This window comes from Mustela nigripes, chromosome 2, assembly GCF_022355385.1.
Source record: "Mustela nigripes isolate SB6536 chromosome 2, MUSNIG.SB6536, whole genome shotgun sequence".
In the NCBI taxonomy this organism is placed as follows: Eukaryota; Metazoa; Chordata; class Mammalia; order Carnivora; family Mustelidae; genus Mustela; species Mustela nigripes.
This window is the reverse complement of record NC_081558.1, coordinates 3627442-3641453: the sequence shown is the minus strand read 5'-3', so window position 1 is coordinate 3641453 and position 14012 is coordinate 3627442. Positions and strand designations below refer to the sequence as shown.

At 57.7% G+C, this 14012-nt stretch overlaps 1 protein-coding gene across 13 annotated transcripts in view; it reads left to right on the top strand.

Annotated features, from left to right (window-relative positions):
* PTPRS (protein tyrosine phosphatase receptor type S) overlaps positions 1-14012 on the top strand; it is a 92946-nt gene that overhangs the window by 59340 nt on the left and 19594 nt on the right. For 9 of the 13 annotated variants that reach the window (XM_059388742.1, XM_059388737.1, XM_059388736.1 and 6 more), the window contains 5 exons: positions 5292-5561; positions 6444-7025; positions 7890-8023; positions 8337-8481; positions 12935-13240. In XM_059388742.1, the coding sequence (XP_059244725.1) occupies positions 5292-5561; positions 6444-7025; positions 7890-8023; positions 8337-8481; positions 12935-13240 (1437 nt within the window). The remainder of the gene's footprint in view (positions 1-5291; positions 5562-6443; positions 7026-7889; positions 8024-8336; positions 8482-12934; positions 13241-14012) is intronic. The other 4 variants (XM_059388741.1, XM_059388739.1, XM_059388740.1 and 1 more) reach the window with 1 other exon arrangement.

Below are 14012 nucleotides of genomic sequence, written 5' to 3'. Positions count from 1 at the left end.
CCAAGACCCCGGACAGGACCCTGATAGGACCCAGCCCTTCTCCTCATCCCACCGTCATCCCAAGGGGAGAGGGGGCTCCAGGGTGGGGCGGCCGGGAGGGGGCGTTCTGCAGGAACACTGAGCTCTAGACCCTCTCGCCTGCTGCCTGCCTCACACCCTTTGCATTGCTCTTTCCTGTGTTCTGGGGGGGAGTGAGGGGAACATTAGATTACACCTTGTCATTTGGAAAGCCCCACGTCTCTGGCGGCCGCAGTGAAGGGGAGGGGGGCGTGAGAAAGTCATTCAATTGGCAAGATGTCAATCCCATTCTTCTGCTAGAATCCTCCCCCCCAAAAAAGTGGGGCAAGGGAGAGGGTACCAAAAAAAAAGGAAAATAAAATCAGTGTCGACAGTGGTAGCAAAACGTCCAGCTAAAAATGCGAACAGCTTGCCGAGGCTGCTGGTCAGCCCGTGGGCCCGGCTCCAGCCAGGTCCCTCCAGGCCTTGCACGCTATCTTGACGGCGGAGGGAGCTGGCCGTGGGAGGGAGGAGGCGGCAGGATGGCAGAAAGGGGGCAGGAGCAGGAAGATGCCCAAGGCAGGCCACGGGGCTGTACTCGCCCCCCCGCCCCGCCCCCCGGGCCACAGGCTGGGGTTCGACAGAGGGGCTGAGAACCGGGCTTCGGAATCAGGCCCGGACCCCCCTCCCTTCCCAGGACCGGTGTAATCTAAGCTTCGGTGAGCCTGTGGGGGCTGCGGAACTTCTTGGCATCTCTCCCCCTCCCAACCCGCATCCTCATTTTGGGGTTTGGAGGGGTACCCGCAACTCCCTTCACCCCAAAATGCCAGGCAGAGCTCCCCCTCCCTCCCTGGAGCTGCGGCTTGCCGAATCGTTGAGATGTCTGACACTGTCGGGTTCCCTACCTAGTGCTTCCACCAGACCACCTCACTTTTGAGTTTTCCCTCACCCTCCCCAACCTGTCTCCCCCGAACCCCACCCCCTTTGGTTTTTGAGTTTCTGCCTCTTCCTGCCTGGGGGAGGGGTCGTCTCCCGGTTGCTTTGACGGTTTTTGAGTTGTTTTTCCATGTGAATCGGGGTTTGAAGCGACCCACCCCCCCCAACCTGCCACCCCCCCACCGCCCACCCTCCTGACCCCCTCACCCATGCGGGTCCTCCCCGCTGGGACCCCCGGCTACTCGGTGACGAGAAGAGCTGGAAACGAGAGCCAGCTGGAGCGTGCTGAGGACCAAGGCTGGTGTGGTCCCCTTATAACCTGCCTGGACCCTCCATTCAGGTCGGTAATTGGGGGCGGGGGTCCCGTGGGGCCACTCCGTCCTGTGGGCTCTGTGCCCACCTTACTTTCTAACCCGCACCTCAAGCTTGCAGCCAGGGGTGGAAAGATGTCGTGGGTGGGTGTCAGCACCAAACTGGGCAGAACACAGCGGTCAGCCACCCGCCCTTGCTGCCTGGAAGGTTGCCCGGAGGCTTAATGCAACCCCCAAGGGGGTTCTGAGCCACCTAGTGCCGATGGACGTGATCCCCCCAAACTTGTGGCAAACCAGCCCTCCTCCTACAGTCTACCCTTCAAAGCAGATAAGGTGAATGAGAAAGCCGTAGGCAGAGTTTGTCAGCTTTTACATCCTATTGACAGATCCATTTAACTGGTGGCTGCTGGCCATGTTCAGGATTGTGAGCACTAAAATGACGGTTGTTGATAAATGCCCTTCCACATTTAGTAGACTTAGAATTAGCAATCCTATACCTCAGGTCTTTTATGTGTTCAAGATAGATGCTTGTCCGTGCTTCTGAAAAAAGCTAGAGGTATATTCCAGATATTTTAAGATAAGTTCAGATGTGACTGGGATCTGTGGGCCAAGATGTTGAGCCTTATTACACGGGGATAAATTTGGCTCATCGTTAACCTTCAAATCCTAAAGCTAGCCCTTACTCTTTTTGATATTCCAATAATCCCTTTCTGTCTGAGTATCTTACTAATGGCTTCTGGACATTTGTTGTAATGACTGCTGGATAGTATTCAACTGGTGGTCCCTGGTTATTATTCAGTTGATAGTTATATATAGATGATGGGGTACTTTTGCACTCTTTGCTGTCCCCAGAAGGTAAAGACACATGAATTTGCAAGAGCCAGGTGCCAAGAAGAGACACTTGGCTGTAATTCTTGCTACTTGCCATGGCGAGAGAAGACTCAGGGACCGGGCAGTCCTGGCTTTGAGCTCTGGCCCCACCAGTTTCTTGGTGTCTGCCAGCCGGCTCTATCACTTCTCTGAGCCTCCCCTGCCTCATCCACGAAATGGGCACTAGAGATTCCTGCCACACCACGTCGGAAGGGATAAAGAGACATGGGGAGTCTACAGGAATTCTGCTTCCTTTTTAACGAATTCATCCCAGACTCCCTTAAGGTAGAGCATCTAGCTGATTCTTCCCCCTCTGCCCAACCCTGGAAGGCCAGAAGGAAATGTTGCTGGCCCCATGCCCAGGCTGAGTACCCTCTGTGTGCTGGGCTTTTCCTCAGTTGACTTAATGGCCTTCTGAGCATGTCTCCAGTTAGCTCCATTTCACAGATGAAGAAATCGAGGCACCCGAAGGACCTCCCCAAGGCCCATCGGGCTTATTCAACTACATCAGCTCGCCCACCTCTGCCTGGAGAGGTTTTCTGTGAGACTCTGAGGTTGGGAAGAATTGCCTGGCTGTGTGCTCAGCTTGTCTGAGACGAGGACTGGGCTGGTTTGTCCCGAAGGTTCTTCTTTGAGGATCTCCCCTCCATGGCCACCTCGAACCCGCAGCCTGGGTTCTGGAGTGCTGGGCAAGGAGGCTGGACCCTGTGTTCTGCCGCGGGCGGGGGGGCACCTCCCTGGGGAAGTCACAGCCCTCCTCCCTTTCAGACCCCGATTTTCAGCCCCACACATTCCATGTCTTCTTGTTTTGTTTTGGTTTTTTTCGGTTTTGTTTTGTTTTGGTTTGGTTTGGTTTTTTTCCCCTTTTTTTGCTTTTGGGTGTTGAGTTACAGAGGGGGTTTTTGTTTGGTTGGGGGTTTTTTTCGGATTTTTCCTCTTTTTTTCCACTTTGTTTTTTCATTTGTTCCTCCTGGTTTTGTTTTGGACGTCGATGCCGTTTTCTGTCCTTGATTAATTAGCTCCCCCACGCTCATCCCCATCGTGTTCTGTTTCCATGACAACGCAGCGTCGGGCATCCCACTCCTGCCTCGCTGTGGATGCCGGCGGCTGGCCTGGACCGTGTCCGCTGGCTGGCCAGACCCCATTCTCCCCCAACTCCCCCCCCCCCCCCCCCCGCCCTGCCAGAGAGCCGCCCCCCATCCCGGTGCCCTGCCCTGCCCCTCACCCCCAGTCTGTCTGCATGGCCCCTCTGTCTCCCCCACCCCGCACCCCCACTCCTCCCCTTCAGCGATACCTTCCACTTCCTCCATCCCGTCTCCAACGTGACACTGGACTTTTCGTGGGGCTTCCTTTTCCGAAGGGCTGCCGCTGCTTTGCCCTGCGCCCCCCAACCCCCACGGTCCTGCCCCCTCCTCTTTGCCTCCAGCCATCCGGATTCAGGGAGCAGGGGTTGGGATTTCTAGCTCAGGAGCCAGGCTGCTTCTCTTTGACCCCTGGAGCCCCCACTCTGTAAGGCAAGCCAGACCCCCGACAGCCACGCCCCCCCCAACCCATACCGTGTGGAATCCGAGGCAGGTCAGGGTGCCACAAGCCATTTTGTGGCCCTCTTGAGCCTTGTTCAATCTCCAGTCTCATCTCTGTAGTTCGAGACAAGACTCCCTGACCCGCCCAAAGCTGGGGACCCACCCACGTGACTTCTCATGGCCCCCAAGGTTTTAGCCAGGGACACCCTCTTTCGGGCTCAAAGGATCTACTAGGTCCCCCCAATTCCCTCCTGCTGCAGTTAAACATCAGTGGGCAGCCGTGCCTTGTGGGAGTTCAGGTGCCGTTAGCGTCCGCCCCTTCCCCCGACCCCGAAACCCATCCAGCTTCCGAAAAGGGAGCCCCCGAAATGCCTCCTGCCGCCTTCACGGTCTGCGAGATTGGGACAGAAGGCTGCACCCGCTTCCCCGCTGAGAAATGCACAGAACATGTCCCTGTTTTCTCAACGTTCAAGCTCATTCCCTCGTTTTATTATTATTATTATTATTATTATTATTGTTATTGTTATTATTAATTGATATCCTATTTATGATTCTGCCAGGGCTGTGATGTGACAATGTGATGTGTCACATTGGGTCACATCCGCTAGAATTAATATGCAGCACTGAAGTGGGCCCCTCCTCCCTCCTCCTCTGTCTCTGCTCCCTCCTCTCTCTGGGCCTGTCTTCCTGTTCTGTCTCTCCTGTGGCTCCTCTCTCTTCTCTGGCTCCCACGAGGGTGCACTGAAGGCTCCTGAAACCCAGGCCTCTTCCCTTGCATTACCTCTCTCTCTCTCCCTCTCTCTCTCTCTCTCCCTCCTTCTGCCTCGCTCTCTTTCTCAACCAACCTCTCTTGCATGCTGTTTGTGATTCTGAGAGCTGCATCTATCAATGGAAACTTGTCAGATCCGACAGAAGCTTTTAGAAGGGTTTCTAAACCCCAAAACCACAAAAATTTCATTAGAGTTTCTCATCTTTTCCTCGAGGGCCCCCGGGAAGTGGGCAGGGCCCCCTGAGTCCCCAGAGGGGACAAGGTTGGGGGGCCGAGGTCCCGGCCCCCTCTGCCTCCCGGTGCCGTCGGATTCCGGGATGCTCCCCGTCCAGCTTCCCCAGAGCACCCCCCCCCCAGCGCCCCCCACCCCAGACACTGGCAGCCAGAATCTTCCGAAGCTCCCCACTTGGGAGAGTGGGCGGAGGGGCTGCTCCCCGAGGCCACGTCTGTCAGCAAAGATGAGAAACAGCTGATAAATTTTTGTGTTCGTAACTGTGCTGTGACCAGCCACTCTGGTCTCTGAAACCCTGTTGCTATGAAATAATGCTTCATGTCTCTTTTTATTATATATCGATATATCTCTCTATATATTGTTTGTGAAGTACCTTCCTTTGAAGTTTTGGTTTCTTTGTGTTGGAATTTGATTTTTTAATTTGGTTTTTTTGTTTCCTTTTCATTTGGAAGAAAAAAAATTTCAGCTGGGGGGAAGGAAACAGCCCTGTTTATATTTAAATTGTTTTCCACTTTTTTTTTCCTTTTTGTTCTTTCTTTCCTTCCTTTCTTTCTTTCTTCCTTCCTGTTCTCTTTCTTTGTCCTCTCTGCATCCTGTCTCCCCGCCCCCCCCCCCTACACCCCTCCCCACTCCCCGCCGCCACCCACCCCCAGTCCGTCGCGTGGCTCCACGATTCTCCATCTTGCCCATGAGCCACGAGATCATGCCAGGTGGCAACGTGAACATCACCTGCGTGGCCGTGGGCTCACCCATGCCGTACGTCAAGTGGATGCAGGGGGCCGAAGACCTGACGCCCGAGGACGACATGCCCGTGGGTCGGAACGTGCTGGAGCTCACGGACGTCAAGGACTCCGCCAACTACACGTGCGTGGCCATGTCCAGCCTGGGCGTCATTGAGGCCGTGGCTCAGATCACAGTGAAATGTAAGTGGGGCCCGTGGGGTTGGGCGGAACAGGTGGGAAAGCTCTGAGTTCCCATTCGTGGTCATTCGTGGCTGTGGAGGGGACCGTTGTCTCATGAACAGATATTTGTTGGTTGGGTGTTTTTCTGGGCCCAGCCCTTTGGAGCGAGGCACGGTCTCGTTCTGCCGAGCGTAGAGTCCAGCGTGGGAGACGGCCACGTAGCCAGGCAGATGTGATGGAGCCTCCCTGGGCTTGTGACGGGGATCCCGTGGCACTGTTCAGACCCCTAGAGTAAAGGTCTCACCTCCCAGGAAAGTTGGTCAGAGAAAGATCTAGAGTTGAGTAGGAAAAAGCCAGAGAAGATGGAGAATGCTTCTAAGGGAAGGAAATGGACTGTGCTGACTCAGAGAGGTGGGGCTGGGCTGGAGGACTGTAGGTTCTCCTGGTGTCTCGGGTTCATGGTGAAATTCAGAGGGAGGTGACCCAAATATTCTTCTAGCTTTAGAACAGGGGCAGCAAACAGATAGCCTGCAGACTGCATCTGGCCCTTCACTTGTTTTTATAAATAAAGTTTTATTGGCACACAGTCACACCCATTCACCTGTGTCTTGTCTATGGCAGCTTTGGGGCCACAGGGGCAGAGCTGAATAGTCTCAACAAAAGACTCCCTGGTCTACAAAGCTGAAAATAGTTACTGTGGGGCCCTTTGTGGCAGAGTTTGCCAAGCCCTGTCCTCGGGCCAGAGTTCACCAAACCCCGCTATGGGAGATGGGATGGGCAGGTCATGAGGCCTGTGGTCACTGCCGAGGAAGTCAAGGTGCAGCGAGGTTGGTTGTTTGGCTGAAAGTCACGCGGCCTTCGGGGTCTGCAGCCCGCGTCCCTGACCGTGCTTCCCACCCGCAGCTCTCCCCAAGGCCCCGGGGACTCCCGTGGTGACCGAGAACACAGCCACCAGCATCACCATCACATGGGACTCCGGCAACCCAGACCCGGTGTCCTACTACGTCATCGAATATAAATCCAAAAGCCAAGACGGGCCCTACCAGATCAAGGAGGACATCACCACGACGCGTTACAGCATTGGTGGCCTGAGCCCCAACTCGGAGTACGAGATCTGGGTGTCCGCTGTCAACTCCATTGGCCAGGGGCCCCCCAGTGAGTCGGTGGTCACCCGCACAGGCGAACAGGCCCCAGCGAGCGCCCCCCGGAACGTGCAGGCCCGCATGCTCAGTGCCACCACCATGATCATCCAGTGGGAAGAGCCCGTGGAGCCCAATGGCCTGATCCGGGGTTATCGCATCTACTACACCATGGAGCCCGAGCACCCCGTAGGCAACTGGCAGAAACACAACGTGGACGACAGCCTGCTGACCACCGTGGGCAGCCTGCTGGAGGACGAGACGTACACCGTGCGCGTGCTGGCCTTTACCTCTGTGGGCGACGGGCCCCTCTCGGACCCCATCCAGGTCAAGACACAGCAGGGAGGTGAGGTGCCCGTGGGAGGGGCGGACAGCAGGAATCCGGTGGTGGAAACAGAGAGGAGGGGGCGGGGCAGGGGCGGGGCGGGGGCGGGCAGTCAGGTACCTCCGAGCCTCCAGCGGGCTCATCTTGCCTACAGGCCCCAAGGTGGGTTTTTCATCCTGCATGGATGCTTTGAAATACTTTCCTGCTAGCGTTTCGGACGCAGGAAGTTGTCCCAGAAGTCTCCCATTTCTGTCTTCTCTTGGGAAACTGGATTTGGCAAGGCCACAGGGCTACCGTGGGACGTGCAGACGGGTCCTGGCGGCTGTGTCTGAGGTTGAGAGACCCTACTCTGTTCCCATCCGAGAGACAGATGCCACCTGCTTTGAAATTATAAAGGGAAAGGGTGTCCGCCCAAAGGCAGTGGGCTGGCCACCTGGCTGATCAGGTCGAGGGGCAGGGTTGGAGGGTTGGGCATTTAGGTGCGTGGGGCCCCGGCTCTTTGTGGGTTTCCCTTCTTTTCTGGTCCGGCTCAGGCTTCAGAACCTCAAAGCCGAGAAGGCTCAGCAGCTGCTCAAAATAAAGGGCGAAAGGGTCAGAATTGTGCTGCTAGAGGACACGCAGGATGGGGACTCCGTGTTTTGAGACATCACCCCTGCAGTCTCTCTGTCGTTCAGTTTGGGGGAAGCAGAGAGCATAGGGGAGTTGCGGTGGGTCCCCGGGGCAAAGAAGAGAAGCACAGTGGAGAACATTCGGGAACGAGCAGCCTCGCCTTCACGGCAGTTGCTGAGCTTCCTGGGGCTCTGGGGACCCCTGGCACGTTGGGCGCCCCAGGAGGGGACCTCTCCGCGGCGATCCCCATTTCTCCTCCTCTCCCCTCCCCCACAGTACCAGGCCAGCCCATGAACTTCAGGGCCGAGGCCAAGTCGGAGACGAGCATCGGGCTCTCGTGGAGCCCCCCGCGGCAGGAGAGCATCATTAAGTACGAGCTCCTGTTCCGGGAGGGCGACCACGGCAGAGAGGTACGGGGCCGGGGGCTGGGGGAGAACACGGTACAGGGGTGCGGGTGGGGGGGGGGGGGGGGGGGGGGGGGGCCGGGCGGCAGCCCTCCGGACTTGCTGACTCGGTGCCCGGATGTCTCTCTTCCCCCTGCCCGGCCTGCGGCGGACTGCGCATCTCTCCATCCCTCCCGTGTCTCCGGCCCTTTCTCGCTGTCTCTGTCTCCGTGTCTCCGTTTGTCTCTCCTGCTCTTGTGTCTCTTTCACCATCTGTCTGTCTCTGTCCGTGGGTCTGTCTCTGCCTCTGCCTGTCTCCATCGCCCCGCCCCGCACCCAGGTGGGGAGGACCTTCGACCCGGCCACGGCCTTCGTGGTGGACGACCTCAAGCCCAACACGGAGTACGCCTTCCGTCTGGCGGCCCGCTCTGTGCAGGGCCTGGGCGCCTTCACCTCGGTGGTGCGGCAGCGCACACTGCAGTCCAGTAGGTGTCTCGCGGACCCCGCCCTTCCCTGCGGGGGGGCCCCGGCGCACGCTGACCCTGGCCGCGCCGCCGCGGGTGGGGGGCGCCCGGCCTCCGACGTGCCCGCCCACGCTGCGCTGGGGGTTCCCGCAGGCCCCGCCTCCCCCCACCCGGGCTCCCAGGGCGTAGAGCCCTGGGGGGGTCGAGGTGCGCCCCCTACGTCGGGGCCAGGTGTGGACGGCACCTTCTCTCTCCTCCCCGCCCCCACCCCCCTACTGCCCTATATCTGGGGCTCATGGAACAGCCACGCTGTGCCCACTCCTAGGCCTCGGGAGGGCTCCTCGGGGCTGTCCCAGCTCACACGCGGTCATTCCCAGACCTCATGGGTGTACAGAGACCCGCCGCCTCCCCAGGTGGCTTGGCCCCCTGGTCCGCCATTGCCAGGCGCAGGAGCAGGAGGGGAGGGGGTGCAGGTCCCAGGACAGGCTCTCGAGTCCCTGGAGCTCTTTGCTGTGCCCACCCTGCCTCCCTGTCACAGATAAGTCACCTTTTGGCCAGAACACTGCAGCCGGCAGCTGGCTCCGGGCCGCATGGTGGCCCCCGACGCCGCCCTGCTTGCCTGCTCTGCGCTCAGGGCCGAGGCAGGCCGCTGACCCCGCTGTCTCCCTGCCTCCCCTCCTCCCTCTGTCCCTCTTCTGCGCTCAGCCTAGCCCAGTGTGGCCTCCACTGCCGTGGCCCTCCCCGCCTCCCCTCCCCCTTCTCAGTCAGTCACAGCGCAGGCCTTGTTCCGGAAGCAGCCTTGGTGTTCAGACCTTCACATCCCCCCCCCCGGGGGGGGGCCCGGGGGGGGGGGGGGGCACGGGTCAGTTGCGAGTGACGGCAGCTTGGGCCTGGGGGTCTGAGCCGCTGGGATCAGGGGCCTCGGAGACACAGCACCTCTGCCACCCCCAGCCCCCTTCCCTCCTCCCTACTCCCCTGTGCCAAGCGGAGCGCTCTGCAGCTCCCCGGCGTCTGGGCGTGTTTGTGCGTGAGGCGATCAGTGAGGGTGTCCTGTGGCTCGGGCGGCCACGTGAGAGAGATGGGCACAAGTGCCGCGAAGGTGAGTACGCGCTGGTCTCAAGCAGGTTCACAAAAACGGCTCACCCTGCGTGCCCCCCACCACCAGCCTGTGCCTTAGTAGCTCTAGGCCACACGGACTCCAGAGCCCAAATCGAGACGCCCCCCCCCCCCACACTCCGCAAGCTTTCTACACCATGGCCAAGAGCCACGCCTGCCCAGAAGTGGGGAAGCTGGCAGGGTGGGCCCCCAGTGCCTGTCCGTGGGTCTGTCACCCTCCCCCACCTCCCCAAGATGTCACGCAGGTTGGGCCGGATTGTGAAGGAGGCGGCCTCCATGGTCGTCAAGAAAGCGGCTTTGGCCCAGCCACGTGAACCTCCGGGGCGGCCCAGGACAGGGAGTGGGGGAGAAGGTACTCCCCACTTCTCATCCCAGGACGGGTGGGGCCCGAGAGAACTGGCAGCAAGACTCAGGGCCAGGCATATCCCCCTGGGGACGGCGGGCTTCTTAGGCTGAACTCAAGGGTAGGTGGAGGCCAGACCACTCAGCCGTGGGTCTCCCCACACCGTCTCACCTTCCCGCCTCGTCGGCGCCAGTCTGGAACTGCAGCGTACCCACGCTGGGGGCCGGAGCAGGGCTTGGGCCCGCTTGCGTCCAGAGACCCACCCAGAGCTCGGTCTGGCCTTATAGCTCAACACTCAGCCACTCCCTCCCTCGTAAGAAAGTCTTTTAAGTTAGCAGTTGAAGAGTGGAAGGTAGGTAACCAGACTGGGAGTTTTCTGGAAGGCGTCTTTCTTTCTTTTATTATGGTTTTTCTCATCATCATCACCATCACTGTTGTTTCTTATTTTATTATGGTTTTGATTTTATTTTTTCTCCCCCTTTCTCAGCAAATCCATTCCTTCCGGCACGTTCTTTGGTTGGTTTTCCCACTCCTGCCTGATTCCCCCAGGCACTTTTGGTTGGGGTGGCTGGTCAAGAAATGGGAGAGAGGGCCCCACTTGTCTGGTATCAGAGGAGGGGATGTCGGCATTTCACTTTAAGTGAGGCCGGAGGGTCATTCTAGTTGAAGTAAGCCGTTGGAGAGGCCTCTGAGGTGTCTGGTAGTCTGAGGTCTCTGATAGAATAGGACCCTCTGTTTCTCCTCTGGTGGCCCTGGCAGGCAGTATGCACGTACAAGTACTCTCTAGACATGTGCTCACTGAACAAATGGGCTGCCATGGTAGTAGGGGTTCTGTCTGCCTTGACATAGGCACTATGTGTGACATAGGCCACATGTGTTCTGTGTGGCTTGCCTTGAAGCAAAGCCAGTGGCCTCCCTGGGCCTCCCTGCAGGCAAGAAAAATTCAGGAGCCATGGGCAGTTGAAGTCACATGGCTCCAGCCGTTCTCAGCTGGACCGAGGCTGAGGTCTAAGTCCCCATTCTCAAATCAAGACGGCCCCTGGACAACAGCTGAGCTTGGGTTCAAATCCTGGCTCTAGTCCCATGCCCTTGGCAAGGCAGCTTTGCTGTTTCTGGCCTCCGTTTTCTTCCTCTGTGAAGTGGAAGGTGATGTGCAAAAAGCACCCAGGGTAGATGGGGTTTGGTACCCAGTAGACCAGTAGACCAGTAGGTCTACAAGCAATGATCATAGAAGACCAGGCAGCTGGGCTTTGAAATTGATTTCCCCGCGGGTAATGTGGAGTGAGGCTGGAGGGGTGATAGTTCTGGCCATTTATGCATCTTAAGAATTAAATGACATACCATGAGGGGACACATGCTGAGTGTAAAGGGCTAGGTTATGGGGTGTGCACAGGGTGAATGGCTTTAATACAGTCTCCTAGTAGGTGCGGAGCAGATGGGGGCTTAATGTTATTTTCATAAAGCCCCGAATACGCACAGTAGGTGCTTTATGTGTGTGAGCTATCGCTGCTATTTAACAAAGCACTTAGCACACTGCCTGGCACACAGTAGGTGCTTCATAAATGCTCTTTTAATTCTGAGCACGTAATTGGCACACGATGAACGGAAGCCATCAGTTGTTTATAAGAAGCTTCCTGGTGCCCGGAACACGGGGGCTGCGGCTGTTCTGTGAAGCCCTTGATAGAACAGCTGGTATACAGTAAGTGCTCTGTAGGTGGTGCTTTCTTGAAGGAGGTTGGCCTGGCTTTAGGCACATAGTAGGTGCTCAGATAAGAGCCGTTGTCCGTCTGAGGGGGCCTAGCGTGGTTTCATATACACAGGTTTTGCTCAGAACATGATGTCGTCATCTGCAAAGCCTTTGGTCCTGCGTGTGCAAATAGTAGGTGCCCAAGAAGTGAAAACTGTTAGCGTTTACATAGAAGGCCCTTAGCACAGTCCTTGGCACACAGTAGGTGCTTAAGAAGTGGGGACTATTAATGTGCTACAAGGCCCTTAGCACAGGGCCTAGCACATGGTAGGTGTTTATTACGTAGGGGCTTTTTTCAGTAAGGCCTGGCACGTAGTAGGTCCTCATTCCGTGGGGACTACTGCTGTTAGCTGATAAAGTGCCTAGTGTGGAAAGGTTCTGTGTAAATGGCAACTGGTGTTTTTCTCTTCGAAGGGCTAGCGATGCCCAGCCCATAGTAGGTCCTTAATAAATAAGACTTGGCCATTAATCTGTGATGGCCATGGTGTGGTGCTGGAAGAACAATGATCTGTAAAGACCTTGGCACACAGAAGGTGCTCAAGACGTGGACATTATTTTTTCTCCCAGGTGAGCCTGAGAGGGTGGTCCTAGCTGAAGTAAGCCACGGGGTAGCCTCCAGGACCCCTGAGAGAACAGGTGTTGAGTACACAGATGCTTTTGCTGTCAACCTGTAAAGCTCTGACACTGTGTCTGACACACAGTAGGTGCCCAATAAATGGGACTTTTGCTGCTTTTACCCTGGCAGCCCTACTCCCCTGGCACACAGTAGGTGTTCAGCAAATAAATGCATTTACTGTTATCCTATAAAGCTCAGTGCCATGCCTAGCACACAGTAGATGCCTGATAGATGGGGCTTTTCATGTAATTACCTGGCGTGGTGCTTGGCACATACATAGTAGGGGTTCAGCAAACGGATGCTTCTTCCGTTAGTCCGTGACGCCCCTAGCACCGTGCCGAGCCCACGATAGCTCTCCTGAAGGGGGACGTTCCTGCTGTTCCCCAGGACCCCCTTGCATGCCGGGCAGGTACAGCCCCCGGCGCCGAGCCCGTGTTCTTGGCCAGCCCTCCCGGCCCCCATGCCCACCTGTCCATCTCACCTTTGGTTGACACCCGCTTCTTTTGGGTTCGACTTCCCTTTGGTTTGGTTCTGTTTTGTTTGTTATCATCTTCTGTTTTATTTTCTCTTTCCCATCTTTTGTTTCCCCGCCCCCCCCCCCCCCTCCCCCCCCCCCCCCCCCCCCCCCCCCCCCCCCCCCCCCCCCCAATAGAACCGTCCGCCCCCCCTCAAGACGTTAAATGTGTCAGCACGCGCTCCACGGCCATTTTGGTAAGTTGGCGCCCACCGCCGCCGGAAACGCACAACGGGGCCCTGGTGAGCTATAGCGTCCACTACCGACCGCTGGGCTCCGAGGATCCACAGCCCAAGGAGGTGAACGGCATCCCCCCGACCACCACTCAGATCCTGCTGGAGGCGCTGGACAAGTGGACCGAGTACCGCATCACGACTGTCGCTCACACAGAGGTGGGACCAGGGCCCGAGAGCTCGCCCGTGGTCATCCGCACCGACGAGGACGGTAAGCACCGGCCGGGGACCCCCGCAGGCCCCAGCCCGTCCCGCGCCTCGGCACCTTCGAGCTCTGCAGAACGGGGCTGGCTGGTGGTCCAAAGGTAGAAGGCACAGTCTTGAGGGCGAGACCAGAAGCAAGCAGCCTCCCCACGGCATCTGGGCTCCTTGATCCTGGAACGCTCCGTTCTAGACCCTCCGGGTGGTATTTCCTCCCGAGCCTTGTGCCTGGGAGGTTAAGTGGACAGACCTGTATTGTTTTTTTTGGTCCGATGGTGGAAAGTTACAGAAACAGTGTGGGGAACGGCCAGCAGCACTTGCGACAGACTTAGCGTCCGTAACCCCAGAAACCTAGCTTTTAGACTCCTGGGATAAGCCGGGATCTGGAGCGTCCTCGGTCCGAGCCGTCCTATCTGGCAAGTAGGTAGGCTGGTTAACAGCTTCTAGGGTGCAGATGGTTAACAGTTTCTGGGGCACAGAGCCTGATTTCTAGCAATGGCCGGTTTTCTGCAGTGTGAGGCTCTCGAGTGCCGTGGCTGACTTTCCAGCCAGAACGTTTTGACTGCAAAGTGAGAGGAGGCTCTGGTCTGGGGTCCACTGGTAGAAGCTGAGGCGTGGGGAGAAGTGCAAGCAGGCAGCTTCTCCAATAAAGCTGCAGGTCCTTGGTGTTGGGAACCTGGCCGGGCTTCCGAGCCATGGCCAGAAAGGTCCGGTCGGCAGCCGTGCCATTAGGTGGGAAGAGCAGGGAAGAGATGGACGGGTTGGTTGTTTCTGCCACACCA